Consider the following 21,889-nt stretch of genomic DNA (forward strand, 5'->3'; position numbering starts at 1 on the left):
TAAGGAGTAGAAAGTACAGATATTTGTGTAAAAATGTAAGGAGTGGAAGTAAAAAGTCGCCATAAAAATAAGTAGTAAAGTAAAGTAAATATATCAGAAAAATCTACTTGAGTACAGTAACGAAGTATTTGTACTTCGTTACTTCCCATCTCTGGTAGTGACAGAGGAGAGGAAAAACTATCTACTAACAGGAAGAAAACTCCAGCAAAACCAGGCTCAGTGTGAGAAGCCATTTGCCGAGGCCGACTGGGGTTCATGTAAACAGAAACAAATAAATCAGCGTAAAGTATCAGTAGTTAGCCATATGTAAGTCATGGTGTAGTGAGGGCTACAGTATGCTAAACCTGAGGTCTGTTGTGGTCATTTTAATGGTCACAGCAAAGGAAGTCTATTATTTTTGACAAACTAAGCTTCTGAGAAGGGCTGAAGCTAAAATAAACAGCAGTTTATTAGGGGCACCACCTAATTAGCAAGTAGAGCAGCAAAGCTCTGCAGCATAATGTTAAGGTGCCGTCAGGAAGCATCTCAGATCAGTTTGTACGGTAATCGCACACCTGGTGACGATCAAATGATGGAGAAGGAGCTCAACCAGGATTCCTTCCCCGAAGTAAAAAACAGAATTTTCTTCAAAAATAAACAGAAAAAGCAAAAAATTAGGGAAAAAAAGCAAAAAAATGTATGTTTAATATCCCTGTTCAGGATTTTTATGACTTGGGTATAATCATTATGTCTCAAATGCAATGCTTGTAAATGTTCATTGTTATAGTTGGGAACTCATGTTCAAATTATTTGTATTTATTTACCTTCTTGCCTTGGCTTTACCTGGCATTGACTTAAAATAATTGACTTAAATTGGATAAAAGGATTTGGGGCTAAATACAATGCAAAAAAATAAATCTAAAAGTAAATTTAAAGTCATTTTTCTTAAAATAAGTGCATTTTATTCTTGAATTGGGGAGGTTATTGAGACACTTTGCCAATGCAAAAAGACAATTTACATTTCAAATAAGAAAAAAACAATGTTATTGTCTTATTTCAAGTGCATATTATCCAATTATCTTATTTTAAGAATAAAAAAATTAATTCTATATCAAATCGTCTTATTTACCTACTCAAATTAAGGGTGAATACATTTAATTTAAGAAATGTCTACTTATTTCTAGATGGTTTTAGCAGTGTATGCACAATATGTCGCCTTTAACATTGTTATCAGTCATTTTTTAACATATTGTTATGGGTCAGATAATTAAAATAATTACAATTAACAACAATATCTCTTTGGATCGTGCTGCCATGTGTGGGTGGGAGTGGGCTGGCCGTGTGTTTTTCATGCAGGATTTTGGGGTTCCTAATTAAAGCAGCAAAGTGGTGGGTTTTTGTACACATGCATGCATATTTATCTATACAACATAGTTTTTCTATATACTTATTTGTAAGAAACTTGTTGCTGATGCCGTCCTGCTTCCAGTGAGAACATTTTAAAATAGAAAAATCAAGTTTTTAATCAGCAACCTTACTGAGACGATTCTTTAATTACCCAGTGCTTCACTCATACTATTGTATGCCAGACCGACATAAGTTGGTTCCTATTAAAAGTTTGTTTTTTATGTCATTTTGCATCTTTGCAGCTACTATACATGAGGAGTCTCAAATATATGACCCACAGATATTGTGAGTATCAAAACGTTTTTGCCGCCTTTTAGACTTCATTTGTTTTTTGTTCAAATTTCTTTAAATGTTTCAGATGATGATGATGATGAATTGGGCAATTGTGGGACAATGGGGAAATTAAAGGGCCCTTATCATGCTAAATGTATTTGTTACTAACTATGTTATAATGGTATTCCTGCACTTAGTGGTATTTCGTTTTATTCATTCATGTCTTAGTAATCTATATGAATGCTGCTCTCTGGGCAGCAGCCCTTGCCGTTCTGGAAAATGAGTAGCCATCGCCCTCCTACATAGGGCAAAGTTTACCCACCCTCTACGGGAAGCGCCCACCTTGATTGCGCCACGCCTGCCAAGTAAACAAACACCCACTTTCTGTGGTGATGTGAGGCAGAGTGTGGTAGTTTCTCCTCAAGGTTGAGAGAACCTGGCTCTTTTAGCAGCTTATCTGCAAAGTATCAGCAGCAGTTGATTTCTAGGTAGTTTCAAGTTGGAAAAATGTGTTTTTCAACAAAGACAATTTGTTGTTGACTTTATGCAGCTTTCCTAAAGAAAAGCCTTATTGCCAGAAGTGTCATAATGCCATGTTGCAGCTGCTTCAGAGTGAGGTTATGAAATGTGGAGAGCCAGCATCGTAATGGAGGCAAAAGCCTTTCTCCAATATTTCATAACAAAGAAATACTTTGTAGTGTCAAAGGTACCTTTTATTTATTTATATATATATAAGAAGTCAAAGGTTGAGAGTTTGGAGGGAGAGACAATAATCTGGTTAAATGTGCATTTATCATGTCCTGCAAATTATTATTACCATTTGTTTTATATTGTTTCTAAATATAGCAAACAATTAAAAAATAATTGATATTTATACCAAGAAAGATAAAAAACAGTTCACTGGACTTTGTTTCTAAATTTGAAGACACTTCGCTTCCTATCCAGGAAGCTTTTTCAATTCAAAATGTCAGCAATAGGGTTGAGTTTGATGCTTTATAAAGTGGGCCAAAAACAAAGCCTTGTTTTGGCTTAGAAAACATTCACATTGAACTGGATGAACGGGTCCGTCCCTCAGGAATGAGAAGTAGTTTGGGTTCTTTGTTAGCCTGCAATACCTCATACCTTTCTATTTCTCTGAAAGGGGGGTCATTAGAGAGAATTGTTGGCATGGCTGAAAAGGCCAAGTGTTCAGTTCCCCTGTGAACACCTCGCCTGTTCAGCCAATTAACCTAGCTAATTAGATAAGCAATTAAAAGGTCACTTTTACCTGATCTGGAACATTTATCTGTTAAAATAAAAGAAGAAACAGTCTGTTATAGCTTAAAACTTCAAATTCATGTCATTCTGAAATTATTTGTTGGCAGTCAGCGTGGGGGCAGCAAATTTGCAGTGATGAGATCAAAAACAGGTAAGAACAAAACATAACAAACATTTTTGGAGGTGGGAATTTGATACTGAGGATTTGTTGATCGTTTTTGGTTCTTTTTTTGTATTTTTCAGTCACCAGAGCCAATCCGATGTCTTCACCCTCAGAGTATGTACAGAGTGACGATCTTCTTATCTTAAATAAACAGATGCTATCACAGTCTGCAGGTTGCATTTGATAGAAAAAAAGAGTCAGAAGCATTCTTTAATTCAATTTGTTCCTTTTCTTTAACAAACACATTTTAAATACCTTTGACATTTTAATCAAGTCATCTATAATGCAAAGCCTTTTTTCCTTGGAAGGAAATGAGGAAAAAATTAGGTAGGGTAGGGTTTAAAACCTTTGCACTTGCTTACACATCATCTTATGTCCATTTTTTATCTACAGTACTTGTTGAAGAGGTTTCGATCCATCTTTTTAGAAAAACAGGCAATTTTATCTTCAGCACATAATTTAAAGAAGACTCCTGCACACTGTCCATCTTGCAGAAGAAGACATTTATTTGCAACATTTTAGTACTAGACAAACAGATTTTGCCTGATAAAGGTCTAGTCTTGAAAGTTTGCAAAAAAATGTCTTCTTCTGCAAGTTGGACATGCACCTGTCATGTTATAAAGATGTGCAATGTGCAAAGTAATATCTTCAGCACATAGAAATCTACCCTGCTTCCAATGCATCTAACAGAAAAAGCACGACCCAGATACTATGGTATAAAAGTAGGAGTTTATTCACTTTTGCTTTTCCGGATAAAACAAGTATTTAAAGAAAATTTAAAAGGTAAGACTGCATCCTTTCTCCGTTGCTGCCCACCATTCCAAACTATTGAAGAGGTGAAGAATGAAGACAGCTGGTGGTGTTCCTAGTAGTAGATTTCCATGCAAAGTTAGATAAACTAAAAACTCTCATTTTACAATGCTTGAGGAATCTCAGATCAGATCCTGCATGCCTAAGTTAGCCTGTTAAATGTTAGAGTTCATGGAAGTAAAAATCAGGAGAAACTCACCCAATATGAGTTTGTTTGCTTTGCTTTTCTCTTGCTAATGTTGGCAAAAAGTCCATGAAATTGGGAAAAAAAACTGCTTCTCTCTGATGGAAGCAGAACTTTGCTTTAAACAGTTGCATCTGAATGAACCGACCATATGACTCCTACAGTAGCAGCCAATAAAAATGGCCCTTCCCAGTCAAATGGCAGCCGAAATGGCTGCCAACTGCCCTGCAGCTCCCAGCGAAATCCCATCCAACTTCCAGCCACTGGCCTTCTCCTAGACATCCTTTTTTTTACTCTGACTCCACCCTTTCACTAAATAACAGGGTCTGACCAGGAAATAAAGCTTCTCTTAAGATCATAATGTCCAGAAGTCTTGAGAGAAAGAATATTTTAGTACAAATATTGATGTTTAAAAAACATTTGTTGGGGACCAGCCAAGGACCCATGAAGAAAGTGGGGAAATTTTGAATGGCTACTACTGTACTACAACAAGTCCTTTAGACAATTATCGCCTCAGAACACAGGTCTGAGTATAATCCAAAGTTTTAGATATGGATAAAACCAAACAACAGATCAGGACACACACCTCCTACAGTATGTTTTGCCTTGTTTTTTGCAGCCACCTCATTTTGGCCCCCTTTAGTCACTAAACTCTTTTCTCTAGGGTCTGACAGCTGAAGCTTAGCCAAAACATGGTCATTAACATGAACTAGAACTACATTTTGATAATGTTTGTAAAATTGCATTCAATTTATCTTCAATTTCAGTTTATTTATATTATTATTATTATTATTTTATTGGTGCTATCACCAATTGACAGCACGTTTTTTCAAGGCACTTTACAGAGACCTTAAAAAGACAAACAACCAATGTGTAGTATTGGCCTTTTCAAAGTTAACCTTAAGCTCATTGAAATGCTGACTTTGTGGGTCTGCACAGAAAAAAAACTGTTCAAACCTCCAACATATCAAGCAATGCTGCAAAAAACGACAGACTGACAGAGCTACAAAGCGTTTTTGCAGCTTATCCTGTTGAATCATGGGATGTGCTTAGTTTTTCCCATGTGGAGTAGTGACAGAAAGGAGTCTGTTTTACAAAGATTGGAAAGAGCAGGTCAGTTCTATTAGCGCCACATTTTATTATCAAAATGTGGCCTAACTAACTCTGTCCCCCATTACTCGCCAGTCGCTTCGTAGGTATCACCCCCCTAAAGTCAACAGCATGACTCTGGACCACCCAAAGGACTTCGCTATTCATATGGTTTAACAAAACATGTGAATTAGGAAATCAGACATGTTTGTCTTATGCTCATTGGAACTAATTTGACTGTGAGGGAATAATGAGCTGTCCCCCTGTGTCGTTTAGCAGTTTGAATAATAAAGAACAACTGTTTTCCAGAGACACTCCTGAGGAGAATCAATTTCAAGACGGTAAGCTGCTGCTCCTCGGTATGAATGCGTAGAAAAGAAGCCGGAAACTTCTTTAAGTAACCAGTTGTGCGATCAATCTGTGTTTGCAGCTCAAACCGAAGAGCAGGACTATGAAAATGTGTCAGGTTGTAAGTCGGTTTACGTTGCAGTACTTTTTTGAAGTATTTTTTCAACAGAATTCCCACAAGCGGCTTTTATATTAATGCTTCTTGCTGTGTTCTTACAGTGCAAACAATCAGCTCCAGCCTGGAACATGACTATGTGTAAGTCTCATTTATTTAACTCTCCACGCTTTTAATATTTCTAAACCCCTGTGACCGACAGCATCATGTGGAGAGCCTGCTAGTTTTGAGCCGACGGTGTCCATTATTTTGTGACTAATCAGCCACTTTGAGAGACATTGATCTCCATGACGTAAAGTTAATTTTATCTGAAATGAGAATTGAGTTAACTTTTGCTTTCAAAAGAAAGCAGTGGGAATTTCCTTTGATTTGCTCTGCATAAAAATTGAATATTCAGTGAGAAGCTACAGACTAGGTGTTGAATCATAGCTAGAATAAAACTGGTTCGGTTAGATGCAAGAAATCTTTTAATATTCACATTTTTTAAACACTTCCTCTGTATTACAAAAAGATTTTGTTTTGTTTTATGTGTTTATTTATTTTGAGGTTGAGGTTTTAGCAGCACTAGTGGCTCGTTATTGTAGAGTAATCTGATAGAAAAGGGGGTACAAGAGAGAAGGAGAGACAGGCGGCAAAGAACCACAGGCCAACCCGGTCTCATCTAGTGCTGGCTCAAGGTTGTGTTGGCCCTTAAAGAGAGGTGGATTTGGGGCCCCACTTGTCATAATCCTTGGACATTAGATTTGAGGATTTTTTTCTTGTTGTATTATTTCTGTTGTTTAATTCTGTTCTCAGTGTACCCTTGTTTATCTTAGATCTCTTCCGCTTCCCTTTTATTTAGAGTTTCAGTGGATTTTAGTCTTACTTTCCCATGTTAATTAGTCTACTTCCCTCAGTCTCCCTGCTTACTTTCTGCCTCAGCTGCTCCTCGTTATCCGCTGATGACCACATCTGCTTGTGATGTCATTCTCCTCACATCCCTCAGTATTTTGGTTCACTGTAGGCCAGCGATCTCCGCTGGAGCCTTAAGTTCTGCTACCACTATTCTCTTAATTTTTAACAAATTAAAGTTGATAATTCCTTTGAAATATTTTAATTGATCTATTTTGAAACCAAATCAAATTTAATAGTATTTGTATTTTCAACAAACATTTCAAACATGTTAGAATCAGGGTTTGTGTTAAAACTCAAGCCCAGATGGCAGTCCCCTGATGGTTTGAGGTACCCAGACTTAGGCTCAGTTCACTTATGCCTTGGGCCAGCTCTGATCTTGTATGGAAATGTAAGGCATAAAGGTAACCGTTAAGTAAAATAACAGTTAAGAAAAGGAAGGAAAGAAGGAGAATCTCATGTTAACATCAGGATGAACTGAGAAAGACATGGCCGACATTACCCTGAAAGAGACATTTCTATTTCATTTATTTCCAACAGAGAAGTATGAAATAAACCTTACTGACTCTAACATTGAGTAGTAATAATTGGTGCAACAAAGGTGGTTATCAGCTCCATAGGTTTAAGGTAACTGGCTCCTGAGCTACATGGTCTCATCGTCTCCCGCTTCTTCCGGGACCGAGTCACGGAGGCAGTAGTCTCAGCAGAGACTGCCAGACTTCCTTCTCCTCAGACACCTCCTCCAACTCTTCTAGGAGAAGCCTATGGTGCTCCCAGGCCAGCAGATAGACATCGTCTCTCCATCATTTGCTGGCTCGCCAGGGGGCATCCGAAAAAGATGTTGAGCCACCTCAGCTGACTCTTTTCGATGTGAAGGAGGAACAGTTCTACTCCAAGCCTCTCCTGAAAGACTGAGAACCGCCACCTTTATGTGGTGGAGGGGGTTTCAGTGCCTGGATGATCCCAGACGCTGTGTTTTGGTAGGGTCTCCCAAGGCAAACAGGATCTTGGTGACAGATCAGACAAAGAGCAGTTCAATAGCCCCTATGAAAAGAAAAAAAGATTGAGGTACGAGACGCCCGGCTGAAAGAGCGACGTGACGCCATCCCCCAGTGGACTCACCACCTGCAGAGGAAACCATGATGAAAGAGGAGCAAAGAAGACTGAGCAACAATCATAGAAGTTGACCCAATCCACGGATGACTGGTCTGAGCTGGGTTCCCAGAAAATGTGAAAATAGAGCCTTAGAGCCAATCAGAATGAAGAACCAGAAAATACGGTTAGCAAATAGAAAGATCTGCAGCCAAACCAGTAAAGCAGGAATTTCTCACCTATAAACTGAAATCCCCTCAAAGATAGAAAATCCCTGGGAATATAATTAACTCTCCTGGATTAAACAAAACAAAGAAAAAAACAATTCAATTTAAGAAACTTTATGAATTGAGAAAAACAGGTGAAAAGAAAAATAGACTAAACTATAAAAAAGCATGGAGTACTGCTGAGCTGAACATTAACTCATGCAAACAACTGAATTTGAAATGAAAGACTGTGTTTCACTGTTTCACAGAGCACCGATCGCAGTGTCATTATATGAGAACGAAAAAAGCCATTTAGCAGGTAAGTAGTTTATGCCTTAAACCACATATTAACACGTCATTCATCTGCATGTCCTGCTCATAGAGACGTCAATAAGCCTGAGGCTTGTTCAGAATCACTGAAACAGTACGTAGCTCTTTTCCTACTCTGGGTAGAGTTCTTACTGTTGACCCCATAAAGGGTCCTAGGCCTAGGACCTAGGAACAGGAGCTAGGGGGCTATAATTTGAGGTTTTTGGTTGTTGTTTTTTTTTTTGCGTTAGTCTTTCCTCATACAGTGTCTATCACATGTGGTTTCAGATGTATGATTATGACCAGCAAACTTACTCTGTTGGGGTAAAACAATAAGCGAAGAGTCCTCGTGTAGAAGGGATCTGGGTTAGGTGCCTATACATATAAAACAAAGATATGTAACTGAGGCTCTGGAATTGACCTTGTCCCTGTGGCAGAGGCCAGAAAGACCAGGAGGATTTTTAACTGGGACTGAGCTCACAGTGACCCAGGCTCTAGATCAGTGGTTTCAGGAAATTTACAGGAAGTCAAAACAAAAAACTTCTAAAACATTTTTTCAGAGTTTTTTCAGAGTTGCTTGGTGAAGTTAAAAATGCAAAAAAACAAAGTCGCCTGTGTGCAGAGCTAAAAGCTGGTACTGTTCCTCTGGTGGCTGAAGTGGGCACAATTAAACGACCCCCATTCCTAAGGGACAGACCCTTATGTTCAGTTTAATTTGCATGTTTTTTAGGCCAAAACAAGGCTTTGTTTTTGCTTCACTCTATAAAGCCTCGAACTTTACGTTATTTGTGACATTTTTAATTGAAAAAGCTTCCTGGATGGGAAGCAAAATGTCTTCAACTTTTTTGGAATGTCTATGACCTGGTTGACTGAGAATCTTCACCAGCACAATTAAAGGGATTTGATTGTCTTTAGTGAACTTATTGTCGTTGAGGATGAATTCATATAAAATATTACATCTTTTTTTGTGTTTTTATCTGAGAAATGCTTCACCAAGATGCAAAAAACAAAACAAAACCCATGATTTCTTTAGGTTGAATAAAGCAGACACTGTTTGGTGGCAATATAACGAAAAAACTTGTTTTAATGAAAGTTATCAAAAACAGTGGGCAACAGAGTCAGGGAGTTTTCTGTCTTTCATAATACATATGTGGTTTGAGGTTATAATGGTGTTCCTTTGTGTCTAGTAGATGTAGTAGTTTAATAAATACATAATCTTTTTTGACGTTTCATGACATGAATGCTTTGTTTCTAGAAGCTGAGCAGAATCCTGGCCTTTATGGGAATGTTTTCCCGTCTCTGTCAATAACAGAAGGTAAAATCCAGTCTGTGCTCTCAGTGTTTCAGCATGAAAATCTTGATGTTGTAGTGGCAGATGACTCACTCAAAATGCTCTTTCACCAAAACAGATGACGATTATGAAAACGCAGAGTTCCTGGAACAGCAGGAAAGCGGTGAGTTCTGATCTATGTAATAAAATGTAAAGTGATTTTTTGGCAATTTCATGCAAATACAAACACGCTGACCTGAAGCAATAAAACAGAGCAATGTAATAAAGCCAAGCTTTCAGCTAAGGTGTGATATGAGCCACAAGACTCGATACATCCGTCCTTCTCTATAAATTTGGCATAATTCAAAACTGAAACAACTAAAACATGAAATCCAACAGATGCTGGATGTGGTACCCAATGAGGGCAAAATGAAGGAGCAGCTGTTCTGTAAATAAAATGCTACAATAGAAGGGTGGCCAGAGTAAGCAAATTAAACTTAAAAGCAGAGGTTTCAAAAGTATTAATGTTTCTTACTCAAGTAGAAGTATAAAACCTACTGTTTAAAACACTTTTATAGAAGCTTTTTACTGACGTAAAGGTACAAATTTTAAAACTACTTAAAAGTAATGCATCAAAAAATGTCAGAGATAGGTGCTTTCAACAGAATATGTTTCTACAATTCTGGATTTTAAGTTCCTTATACCTAATTTTCTTTGTTCTATGACTAATGGCAATAGTGTCAAATTTAATTTTGCATCATCTTGAAAAACTATTTATTTTGGTATGTGGCAAACAAGTTGGTGGAGTCCTACCATTAAGAAAATTGTCTGGATAAAACAAATTATTTTGAATGTTTTAATTTTTTTTTTTAACACCAACAGGCCTTAATGAAAATAAGCTTAACTGAAACAAAACTAACTGGTCTGTTTTTAAAATGTATTGAGAAAGTAGAAATCATTGAAAAAAATATATATAAAAAAGTTGTCTAAAACATAATTACAGTTAAGTTTCCAGTTAAATTCTACTTAAGGTTAAGTAAGGTAACAAATATTTGTAATTTGTAAAATAGTGTGGAATTATTGTAGCCATCACGTTCCTTTTTGTTGCTTTTAAATACAAGTTAAAAATTTTAGGTTTTACAGATTTATCAGAAAACACCAATCCAACTGGACTCACTGCATCCATTAGAAAGCATGTTCATTTTGTCATCTTTCTTTCTAGATGAGCCCGATTATGTGAATGAAAATGGAGAGTCTACCTGAACGCACCACGTCTGCTGCTTTTCATCCTCAGCATCTGATCAAACTATAGTTTAAACCCTCAGTGTTCAGTTTTCTGTGTGTAAATATCCCAGCACCTTTAGGTACAACCTAAGACTGCCATCTAGTGGTCAAAATATTCACTTCTGTACAGTTGGGTCATCTTATTTGCCTAATAAAGTTAAGTCTATTTTAAAACATGTTTTCATGTTATGAATTTTCCCTTTCTTGGGGAGTTATATTGCTGGTGCTTAAACAGTGTTTAGAAAAAAATTTTTTTAAGGGGATCTGTAAATAGAGGCTGAATTTTAACCACAAAATACAGAGAAGTGTGGTTGATTAAAAATGAACACTTGCAAAAGGTTTGGTAATGATTTTTTTTTACCTACCATTTAAGTATTAGGCATTTCTTTAGCCATAAGCATAATCAAGCCTTCGTTTATTTTAGGGAAATATTTTTCTAAATCAAACTCCTTGTCAAGAACCAGCTAAAACTGTTTTTTCTTATTTGCTCTGAAGCAAAAAAAGATTTTCTATCACTTGTTTTGAGTCACAGATCTTCAGTCTCAACAAGATCATCACAGAGAAGGTTTTTATTGTTAGAACGGATCAGACGGGTGAATTCAGTGCCAAACAGACAGAAGGTAACATCTACAAACACCGCATTAATACCTTTTACAGAAGCTCTACATATACAGTATACTCTCATGGTGCTGCAGCTTTGATCTCAGGGGGAGATGCTAACATTCACACGCATTCAGGGGTTAACGGAGCTGACTTGTTACAAATGAAGCAGGGCCCTCACCGCTGCTTTACAGACAGGAGCTTGCAGTATCTTTGAACTTTTGACAAAAAAGGTCAAAAATGAAACGTGTGGGTAAAGGCTCTTCCTTTCAGCGGTTCGTCTTTAAGCAGCACGTTGATGTAAGGCGGAGAGCTCTATTTGTAAAATGACAGCAGGTCTGAGAGGAGCACAGATTGTGCTGCGAGTCAGAGCCGAGGAGGGAGATCTCTGCAGGTTAAGGTCAGGTGTGTTTAGGACTCTTCTGGGGATGTTTAACGAGATGATCCACCTCTCACACACTCGCAGACAGACACTCTCCAGCTAACAGACGCTTTAGACACTGCTGAGGGCGTCCACGCCAGGCAGCACTTTACCTGAGGACATAAAGAGACCACTTTAACCTCTGGGAGTTTTATTTTAGCACCACTTTGGTTGTGTTTTTAGAAATTAAACACGTTTTTTTTTTAAAGTTTTCAAACACCTACCTTCCAGCAGCTCCAGACTGGCTCCACCTCCAGTGCTCACATGGCTAACTTTGTCCTCCGTGTTCCACTTGGCGCAGCAGGTAGCAGTGTCACCCCCACCTGGACAAAGCACAAACAGCAACAGATTTAAAGAATGAATTGCATCGTTGCTTACTACATATGCATGGTTATTAACCACAGAGCTGATCTTAAACAAAAAAAAGCCATAAAACAGCTTCACTATCTACTTTTTCTTACCGATGATTGTGATGCAGCCTGATTTGGTCACCTCCACCACTTTGTCCATCAGATTCTTCGTTCCCTTGGCGAAGTTATCCCACTCAAACACACCGACTGGACCGTTCCACACGATCTGCTTGGCCCGGCCCACTGCTTCGGCGTAAAGCTTGGAGCTCTCTGGTCCGCAGTCCAGACCCTAACACACACAGAAACGTGGTTCAATAAGTGAGAGTTAGCAAAAACCCGTCAGCAAAGTAAAAGCGTGTGATATTTAATGACTAAGGCTGAGTCTTCGATTTACCATCCAGCCGGCGGGGATCCCGGCAGCGACGGTAGCAGTGCCAGTGGTGGCTTTCTCATCGAATTTGTCTGCGGTCATAAAATCAACAGGAAGGGTGATCTTGACTCCGTTCTTCTCGGCTTTGGCCATCAAGTCTTTGACGATGCCGGCACCTTCCTCATCAAACAGAGAGGTACCAATCTGAATAAGAAAAAACAAAAAAAATCCATTTCAGCCACTGACTTAGGTTTTTATTCTTACCCCTTCCTTCAAGGTAGGGCTGTTTTTATGTTTCCGCTGGTAAAGCTGGAAGGAGTATGAATTATTTGCTATAAAAGGTGAAACACAAAACTCCTAAAAACAGAGGCAGGTACAGAAAATAGAAAGTTCTGAGGATCAAACCCTGTGGAACCCAACAAGAAAAAGGTGACTGCATGAAAATGATCCCACCGATCTGCTTCAACGTGCTTCACTCCTTACTTCCTGTGACCCAACATTGCAAAAGTCTTTAAAAGTAATCTTCCTGAAACTTCCCCTTTTAACTAAGCTGTTGAGAAACTCCCTGTTGGTCCTTTTCCTGCTGTTTTATTTTATCTCTGTTCAGGCCAGGCTCAGTGTTTGAGGATCGTGATGGAGACAATTTCCCCCTCAAACAAATAAAAGAACAAATTTCCAAACCCTTTTGTTAAAAAGATAGAACTGAGGTCACAGACTATCTGTGGTAGAACTAAAACACACAGATTGGTTTCGCAACACTTCACTGACCTGTAGCTCATTACATTACTGGAAACCTATATCATTAGTCCTATAAAAACTACATTTGTGTCATTGAGTTCCAGCTTTTAGTCAGTTTCTGGTAGCTGGGGAGATCCAATCGTCTCTTAGGGGCCTTCAGACCAGGACTACTAACTAGCATCACTGAATGAAATATCACGATATCATGATTCATTTATTCTTTTTGGACTGATCAGGTCTCACCATCTACTCCATCTTTACAACTTGAACATCAAATTTTTAAGCTTCATTAACCTTCAAGTTTACTTAAGCAAAACATGTTTTTTCTTTTCTTTTTGAGTTTTCTAAGATGTCCCCTAAAACATGCTAAGATTGCCCCTTTTTTCCTATGAATGGTCCAACAAGAACTTTTTTTTTTTCTTGCCAAAAGAGACTACGGGTATGATGATCCCTCTAAATATTAATTACACTTCAAAATACTTGCCAATGAAGATGTTTAACACTCCCAAAAATTGTAATAGATCTGGAAATCAGGTATTGCTGTAGATTGTAGGGTTGGCATGGTTTCGATACTAAAGACAAGTTTTGTTTTATTATTGTTAATTTTAGTGTCATTTATTTCACTACCATTTGCAATTCTGTTGAGAACGCATGCTCCACGGGGAGGTTGGGAAAAAAGGGAGATTTTCTAAGTTAACATTTTGTCTTTTTTCTATCTCTGTGGTAGCAACAATTTTATCAAATATTGACCTGTATGAATCAGGTCAAAGGCAACATCATACAGATTTGACATTGGAAAAAACAAAAAAAGATCAAAGAGAACTCTAATTTTTTTTTGTTCTTATTTTGAAGGGTGTGAAACCGTGAAATTGAAAAAAATTATGTTTTTACAGCTTTTGTACCGCTCTGTCATACATTACTGCCAAGCTAATAAAGTAATAACATTAGTGTTAAGGCTGGAATCGCCTCATCCTAAGCATTACACTTCATTCATACTGGAAGATATGTCATATATTTTTACAGTTTATATCTCATGATGGGAAACAGCTCCAATGAAATTAAAATAATATCTGTTTATGGGTGAAGTAGTAGTAGTAAACATTGAAACATAAAAATATTGAAGTTCATAAAGTAAAACATGTTTCAGAACAGCTCCATGTTTCCGTCTGCCTACCCTGAACAAGCTTAAGCACTAAAATATGGACATTTAAAAGTGATTTTAACTGATTAAGAAAACGCAGGTGATGAGGGGTGTAGGGAGGCCTTCCTCACCTCCATGTTGTTGAGGACTTTGAGGAATGTGAAGGCCATGCCGCCACCGATGATCATCTCGTCGACCTTATCCAGCATGTTGTTGATCAGCTGGATCTTATCTTTCACCTTTGCCCTGAAGCAGAGACCAGAGGGCAGAAACCAGTCAGCATAGAAGAGAGAAAATTTACCAGAGCAAAAAAAAAAAAAAAAAAAAAAAAAAGGGGGGGGGCAAACTAAGCTAGGCGGTTATGGTCGACTAGATCTAACAGTAATTTTTCATCTGTAAACCAACCAGGGAATCAAATTCTGTTGGCAAGGTGAGAGCTAAACAAAAGTTCTTAGCCTTTTATGGAGACTTAATCTATCACTGAAATATTCATAGTCCAGATTACAGGAACCCCGATTATAGCCTGCCCCTCGTTAGACCCTGAGCTTTACTAAAGAATGAAGAAAAAAAAAAATAAAAAATCACCTTCCAATAAGTCAGAATTTTGAAATTGAATTTTTGGAAATGTGTCCCGTTTCCATAGTTATTTGTCATTAAAAACGTAAAACAGCCCTTTCAGAGCCATCAGGTCTTTACATTAAATTTTAGATCTAAAATTACTAAAGCTTAGTATGAATGTATGGCTGATATTTCTACAGTTGGAAGTCACTGACCTTGAAATTTACAGACAGACGTATGTATGTATGCAAGAGTGGACATGAAAGGACAAATGGACATATGGAACAAGAAAAAGCAGGAAATGAGAAAGAAAATGGAGAAATAAGGGTGGACAGGAAGAAAGGGCATGAAGGACAGTTTGATGTGAAGGGAGGAGGGTAAAAAAAAAAGAAAAAGGAAATAAGGATGGATGGGAAGAAAAGAAGGACACAAGGGGTCAGAGGAAGAAAGAAAGAAAGGAAGATCTTCTCACCCTCCCAGGATGGCCAGGAAGGGTCTCTGAGGTTTCTCCAGAGCCATGGCAAAGTAGTCCAGCTCCTTCTTCATGAGGAAACCAGCAGCTTTCTGAGGCAGATTAACTCCCACCATGGAGCTGGAGGAGAAAGAGAGAAACACACATTTACAACCAAGCAGGAGGCTCAGATCTAGCATGCCTCTGGAAAGCATCAAAGAATTCCATTCACCGTAATGTCTGCTTTCACGATCGATATTGGATAATAAAAAAAGTTTAACAAGAAGGTTTCTCTACTTGAAGTTAATTTAAATGCAATTAGAGGGAGAGGGGGAAATGGGTTTTACTTCTTCATACCCCTTTTCAGACATTTTACATAAATCAATGTCAGTTCTCTGGCTGTATATACTGACAGGTATATTTGGTGGAGGGTTTTGTTTCCATTGATGTTCAGATGAATTTAGTTTGGAAATTAGTGTTTGGTCGATGTTAACCAGTCTCTTTTGCTGTATCTGGTTTATTCATTTAATGTTAATTATTGTTTGTCAAAAATAGTCTGAAAGAAATTACCATTCATTTAAATACCTATTCATAGTACAATCCAAGGTTTAAATCCTTTAGAAATTTCCATTAGTTTTTAATTCAATTTTAACTTCAGATTTTCTATTTTAGTTTTTATTTGTTTTTAGCATTTTTTTTAATTTCTTAACTCAAGTTCGTTTTTAATTTTTAATAATTTCAGTTATAGTTTAAGTATTTTATTTTAGATGACTTTTATCTAAATTAATTTTCTAAACTGTAATTACAGTTTCAATGAGTTTTTGTGTTTTGCAAGGTCTAGTTTTTATTCCAGTTTTCACCATTTCATTAGTTTTAGTTAATGATAACCTTACTGTAGAAAATAGCCCACTAACCTGCAACATACCTGTATTTTGGACAGCCTCACCAACAATAAACACGTGTTTTCATATTCAGAACCAGTTTAGTCAAAGGTCACACTGGTCACCGGACCGACTCTGTATAAAACTACTGAGACAATGTGGCTCTTTGTGTTTGTGGAACATAATTCACAGTGTGGCTTTATTAAAGTACATATATCATTTCCCACTGATTATTATCTAACTATTTAGCATTCAGTTCACCTGTGAGCTCTGTGAGCCGTCCCAAAGGCATCGTTGACGTAAACATCCCCCAGTTTGGAAAGAGACGCCCTGAAGGAGTCGGTCTGTTCCTGGGTGGCCTTGGTCTGAAGGACAAAGAAATAAAATTAAGAAAGAAGACGACGAGAAAAACTAAGAGACAGAGAGTGTCAGGGCAGCAAAAACTACTGATCCCTGCTTTTTCTACCATGGTTTCAAAGTATGATAACACAAAGAAAATCAGCAGATGATCAGCCCTGCAGAGGACAGTGAGAGGAACTGGAATTATCATCAGTCTCTAAGGACCGTTTAGGATTTGTTTCAGAGCTGCTGCTGCAACAATGTTTGGGAAAAAATGACATCTCTGCTAACAATCTGAACTGCTCTCACCAGCATCCAAAGCTGAGATAAACAGGCTGCCACACCTTTCTGACTGCAAGCTGTTCCATTCATACATGTTTAATTAAATGAGATTTTTTCCCCACTAATCCGAAACCCCAGGGTTATACAATCTTGCGGTTTAGTTCTACAGCGAAACCTGAATCCCTGCTACTCTGAATTAAATAACTAGAATACAGAGCACAGAAAGAGTATGTGAGATGTGTCCATATACTTTAGATCTGACTTATGTGCAGTAAAGTAAAGGGAGACATGATACAGATGGTTTGCTTCATATCAGGTTTCTGCTGCACTTTTATAGCCACGGGTCACCAGTGTCGGACCGGAGGGCAGATAAAGGTCAAGAGGGTTCTTCAATGTCGAGCAAATGTCAGACACTTGGACTGCTGCTCAGTTTCTGCTGCCTGCACTTCCACCTTCCTTTGGCGTCTCCAAAACACACCATCTAATCTCCATAGATGAAATATATATTTTTTTTTTAACTCTACACTGTTGAAACGTATTTACAGGTGCATAACTCATTATCTTTCTAATTTAGATTAATCAAAAAATATCTGTGAAAAGCAATAAAGTGATTTGTTTTTTAAGACATGACCAAAAAGTGTTTAATGTTACAAACTATAATAGGAAAGTAATAGAATATAATTTATGAAAACCAAATGCGTTTTTTTAACACCCATGATACTGTGGGGGGGATTCTAAGCACTGCTCCATAGGGGTTCATGATTTAGCTGGGACACATGGCTTCAGTTTACTGCATTGCCCTCATCAATAGTTGCAGAAGCCTTTCAATCACCCACTGGTAAACTTGTCAGGTTTGCAGCAGCAGGGAAACACTTAAACATGGAGGATAGTTGGTTCTGAGGGCCCGTCTATCTCGAAGTGGGTCGATTTGGCAGCGTGGAGGTCTAGATGCATTAAAAATAGACCTGTCCATCACTGTAGAAATAAAGCAGCATGCCATTCAGGCCTCCCAGCCCAGGAAAGCCAGGAGACCTTCAGGATAAATGCCAGCAGGTCAACACTGTCTATTGGGGGCCATCGAGGGATGATGTTGTTTGAACCGTTTTTCTGATACCTAAACTTCATGTGGAAAACTATGGTAAAGAGGACAATCTCATAACTGTAAATGTTTCTACAGATAGCCTTTTGATGTACAGCTTTGACTTTGACACAGAGGTCATTTTAAGACCCTGCCCCAGTTTGATTTCTCGGACTAAACAGATCAGGAATCTTTCTACTACATCAGCTAACATGATGCAAACTTTAACCGGTGAGGTTACTTAACCTAGAAAACTATGTAAAGAGTCTTGGGTCATTAAGTTCATTTTGAAACTATTTTTTCTACTAAACTGATTCCATTCATAGTGAAATATTTCATTTTAAATACAACTGCCCCAGTTTATGGGCCCTTTGTAATCATTACAACAAATAAAATCTTAGACTTTGAGTGTCCATAATGACCTTCCAGCATCAGCCCAGATGCAGGTGAAATTATGCGAGTCAAGGGAGCTAAACCTAAAGCTCTGCAGCTTTTGATTTTATAACAACCTAAAATAAACACTTTAGGTATATATAGGCACTCCCATTTTATTCCAGTGATGACATCCCTCGCCTCTTAAAGACCAGGTACATTATTTTTCAGCCTGACCGCAGAAGCAGACTCACCTTGTTTCCAGAGGCGTCCTTGCCTTTTCCCTCCTCTGCGACGTGGAAGCGGAGGTTCTCCAGAAGGATGACGGATCCAGCAGCAGGATTAGCGCAGGCAGCCTCCACCTCTGGACCCACACAGTCCTTCAGGAAGGTGACGTCCCTGCAGAGCCCAACAAATGGCGCTCAGGTTTTACATCCTTTCTATAAATCCTATTGGATATTTATTGTTAATGATTTTTTTTCGCCTAATGGATGAATCGGCTTTTTGAAGGCCTTAACATATTAAAAAACTAAAAGTTTGCAGTAAATTGTCCTGATAAAAATGTAAGTATTTTAACTGTATTAAAAATGGGCGTGGCCAAATGGCTCAACAGCAACCCCTAAAGTGAGATGGGCAAATCGTAAGTCACAGAGCACCCCAAATCATGAAAAAAACAAAACATTTTGGTTGTATGCTCTAAAAACCCACAGGAAGTCAACCATTTTAGGTCAAAGGTTGATTTTGGGGCATTTTTCATTTTTGTTCCGGTCGAACTTTAACAAACTGCTCCTATGGACTGAACCGGTGGCTTCAAACTGATCTGTACACAGTTAAGGCATGTGAGATCTAAAGATATAAAAATCTTTTTAAGCTAATGTGGTGTGGCCAGTAAGCCGGCCTCGAGGTAGGCATACTCACCAAGATTTGTGAAAAACAATAACTTTCACAAAAAAAACGTATCCAAATTGAACCAAGTTTGGGAATGAGAAGGTTTAATAAGAAAAATAAAATAATTCTAGCTCATGAAGATATTAACCATGTGGATCAGGGACACTTGTTTTAATTTGCAAATATTTATTTTGCCACCATTTAGATCAAATTTCCTTTAAAAAATTAATGCAGTCCTTTTGTAACATGAATAAAATATGAAGCAGTGCATTAGAGGTCACAATTTGGATGAGAGAAAGCCAACAATTGGCATTAGCACAAACAAAACAAAAAAAATAAACAATTATCCACTCACTTTCCAAGGAGAGTCTTAAGCTCAGCAGCAACGGGCTCCAGGGAATATTTCTCCGGCATAGGGTTCCCATCAGGACGTCCCAGGTGGCTCATCAGCACCACAGACTTCGCCCCGTGGTCGAGACAGTGCTGGATGCTTGGAACTGCTGCCTTGATCCTAAAAATCCCAATTCAGGTGTCCAGCTTTATTTTATCTATCAGTTAAAAAAAACAAAAAAAACTTTTGCTGCTCAATGTAGAAATTTGTAAAACAAATAAAGAGCTTAACCTCTGATTGTTGGTGATGTGCTTGTCCTTCATAGGAACGTTGAAGTCGACTCTGAAACAGAGAGGTTATTCTAATTAAATGATGAGTCTAATGTGGCATTTCACTTTAAAAACACAACAACAAAGAAGTTTAACATACTTGGTCTTTATGAGAAATTGATGCATAGAAATTGAGTTAGTTTGGATTTAAGAACTTAGTAGGTCAGATGGTTATGAAAGGGATTTCAGCTGCTGTTCTTCATGAGCGGATGTCATATCTTAAATTATAAAGTGACGGATTGGGAGCCCAACAGAACACAGCACGTCCCTGGGACTCCATTCAACTGGAGCCATTATAGTTACCACCTACTGTTATTCCAACCACATTGGCCTCCATTTAAAGCTAGAATTCTGCTAACCAGACTGGTAAAACATCAGAAGTGCAGTAAGATTAAACATGGTAAGGATAAATATAAAAAATTATAAATATTGGGTTGTTGATGAAAAAACTTTTTTTTTTTTTAAAGAACATCATATGTTGAATTAAGTCAAAAGCTTACAGATTAATTTTACTTACAATTTTCTTTTACTCAACACATAAAACTTTTAAATGTTCCCTAATAGACTGTATAAAATTGACTGCAATTAACTCTACAAAAAGGTGCCCAATGGGGAAGCTGCTGATCCCTGTAGCAACACCCAGCCTTTGTGATTCTCCAGCAGCGCCCAGCAATGTGGCAGGCTGCAACAGGCCTCAACTTTGGTTTGTGGCAACATGCTTCTAGAGACCAAAGCAGCAATACCTCCAATCTAAACATATTTGAATTCACTTAAACTGACTTTTTAAACACAGAATAGTGAACCTTGTCCTATGGTGCTGGTGGATTGCATCACTAAACTGAGCAAACCCACATGGCCCTCTGACATTTCCACACATGGTGTCAGTTTCAAATGCTCCCTAACAGACTATGAGGCTTTTGCTTATAGGAGACCACAAAGAAAGTAAAAAAGAAAAGCAAACTAAATTGCTAATGCATGTAGAAAAGGCTACAGCTTTTTGCTTTAAAGAATTAAAGCTACCTAAACTACCAAACTCTTTGATCTCCTGCTTTGCATTCCTCATCTGATTCTGAATAGATGTATTTGAGTTAGAATGACGTAACACTTTAGTGGAAACAGCAAATAGCCAAATTCAACATTGTATTCACTTTAAAATTCTGCCTCAAATCTGGATCGTATTTAACTTTTAAAGAATTAAGATTTATTTGATGGATTAATGGACCAAAACTGGTGGAAATGATCCCCCTAAACTTTAAATCTAATGCCACGCCTCTGATTAGTTCTGGCAAAATTGATATCTATTCAGAATTTAAATGAGACGGTTTTATATTCATGTTTTAGGCGTGTTAAAACCTTCCCGGATTGCCATTAAATGGCAGGCCGAGCAGCATGTTGGATGCGGATGCCTCATCCATTCAGCATCTCCTCTCTAACACGTATCACGATTAGAAAACGTGACAAGCCACCAATTCACTTCCTGTCATCTCCAAACTGAACTGAAACGACCCAGAAGCAGTTAACCATCTTTACTGAGTCCAATGAAGACAAGTAAACAATGGCTGCTGTTTCACGGGATCAGAACTAGCTAACTGACGGCTCATTTCCGATTAGCTGCAGTTCGTGTAAATGCTACTTCAGGCCATATTAAATCACCCACCTCATGATGACTCGCTTCCCCTTGACGTCCACCTTATCAAGAGTGAGTTTATTGGAAAGAGACATGATGGCTAGTTCGGTTGGTTCTGTCTTTTAGCGTCCTGACTGGATCTCCTCCGCTTCCTTCAGCTGCTGATGAGCTAGCGACCGAATGTCAGCGGTGACCTTAGAGCAGAGCGAACGAACACCGTGGGGGTGGGGCAAATCTATTCCCTGGCATTTGATTGGTTAATGTTGTTGCAGCTGGTGTGTGCTGATTGGATGAAATGGACATACGTTTCTCTTAGTGACAGCAGCAGCTGATCCACAGGTATATTCATATTATCATATTGAATAGTTTAAAACGGTCCTGATTTTTAATTAGTAATGTTAAATTTAGCTTTATACTATGCAGCAAATACATTTCAAATGTAAATACAAAATCTGT

General features: G+C 38.1%; 2 protein-coding genes across 2 annotated transcripts in view; one reads left to right on the top strand and one right to left on the bottom strand.

Annotated features, from left to right (window-relative positions):
• The window catches only part of LOC107098395, a 17,256-nt gene extending 6,330 nt beyond the window's left edge, over window positions 1–10,926 (top strand). The window contains exons 4-13 of the mRNA XM_015396063.1: window positions 1,629–1,671; window positions 3,024–3,067; window positions 3,160–3,193; window positions 5,472–5,503; window positions 5,593–5,631; window positions 5,730–5,766; window positions 8,084–8,133; window positions 9,379–9,438; window positions 9,533–9,577; window positions 10,616–10,926. Of these exons, the coding sequence (XP_015251549.1) occupies window positions 1,629–1,671; window positions 3,024–3,067; window positions 3,160–3,193; window positions 5,472–5,503; window positions 5,593–5,631; window positions 5,730–5,766; window positions 8,084–8,133; window positions 9,379–9,438; window positions 9,533–9,577; window positions 10,616–10,656 (425 nt within the window). The 3' untranslated portion in view covers window positions 10,657–10,926. The remainder of the gene's footprint in view (window positions 1–1,628; window positions 1,672–3,023; window positions 3,068–3,159; window positions 3,194–5,471; window positions 5,504–5,592; window positions 5,632–5,729; window positions 5,767–8,083; window positions 8,134–9,378; window positions 9,439–9,532; window positions 9,578–10,615) is intronic.
• Window positions 10,927–11,231: 305 nt separating this feature from the next.
• pgk1 (phosphoglycerate kinase 1) lies at window positions 11,232–21,658 on the bottom strand. Its single transcript, XM_015396054.1, has 11 exons — window positions 21,464–21,658; window positions 19,769–19,819; window positions 19,502–19,657; window positions 18,513–18,657; window positions 16,449–16,552; window positions 15,328–15,447; window positions 14,429–14,543; window positions 12,443–12,622; window positions 12,160–12,337; window positions 11,923–12,021; window positions 11,232–11,811 (listed from the first exon to the last, which is right to left on the bottom strand). The coding sequence occupies exons 1-11, from the start codon at window positions 21,526–21,528 to the stop codon at window positions 11,771–11,773; spliced, it is 1,254 nt and encodes a 417-aa protein (XP_015251540.1). The 5' UTR covers window positions 21,529–21,658; the 3' UTR covers window positions 11,232–11,770.
• Between the last annotated feature and the right edge of the window lie 231 nt (window positions 21,659–21,889).

This window comes from Cyprinodon variegatus, unplaced genomic scaffold, assembly GCF_000732505.1.
Source record: "Cyprinodon variegatus isolate N-32 unplaced genomic scaffold, C_variegatus-1.0 Scaffold774, whole genome shotgun sequence".
Lineage (NCBI taxonomy): Eukaryota > Metazoa > Chordata > Actinopteri > Cyprinodontiformes > Cyprinodontidae > Cyprinodon > Cyprinodon variegatus.

What these genes read in the sequence shown, in the direction of transcription:
- pgk1 (XM_015396054.1), bottom strand. Translation starts at nt 21,528, where the DNA reads ATGTCTCTTTCCAATAAACTCACTCTTGATAAGGTGGACGTCAAGGGG. An exon ending in CTTAAGACTCTCCTTGGAAA is followed by an intron (nt 18,658 to 19,501) that starts GTGAGTGGATAA and finishes TGGGCTCTGCAG; the next exon opens with GGACGTCACCTTCCTGAAGG. An exon ending in GGATCCCCGCCGGCTGGATG is followed by an intron (nt 12,338 to 12,442) that starts GTAAATCGAAGA and finishes TGTGTGTGTTAG; the next exon opens with GGTCTGGACTGCGGACCAGA.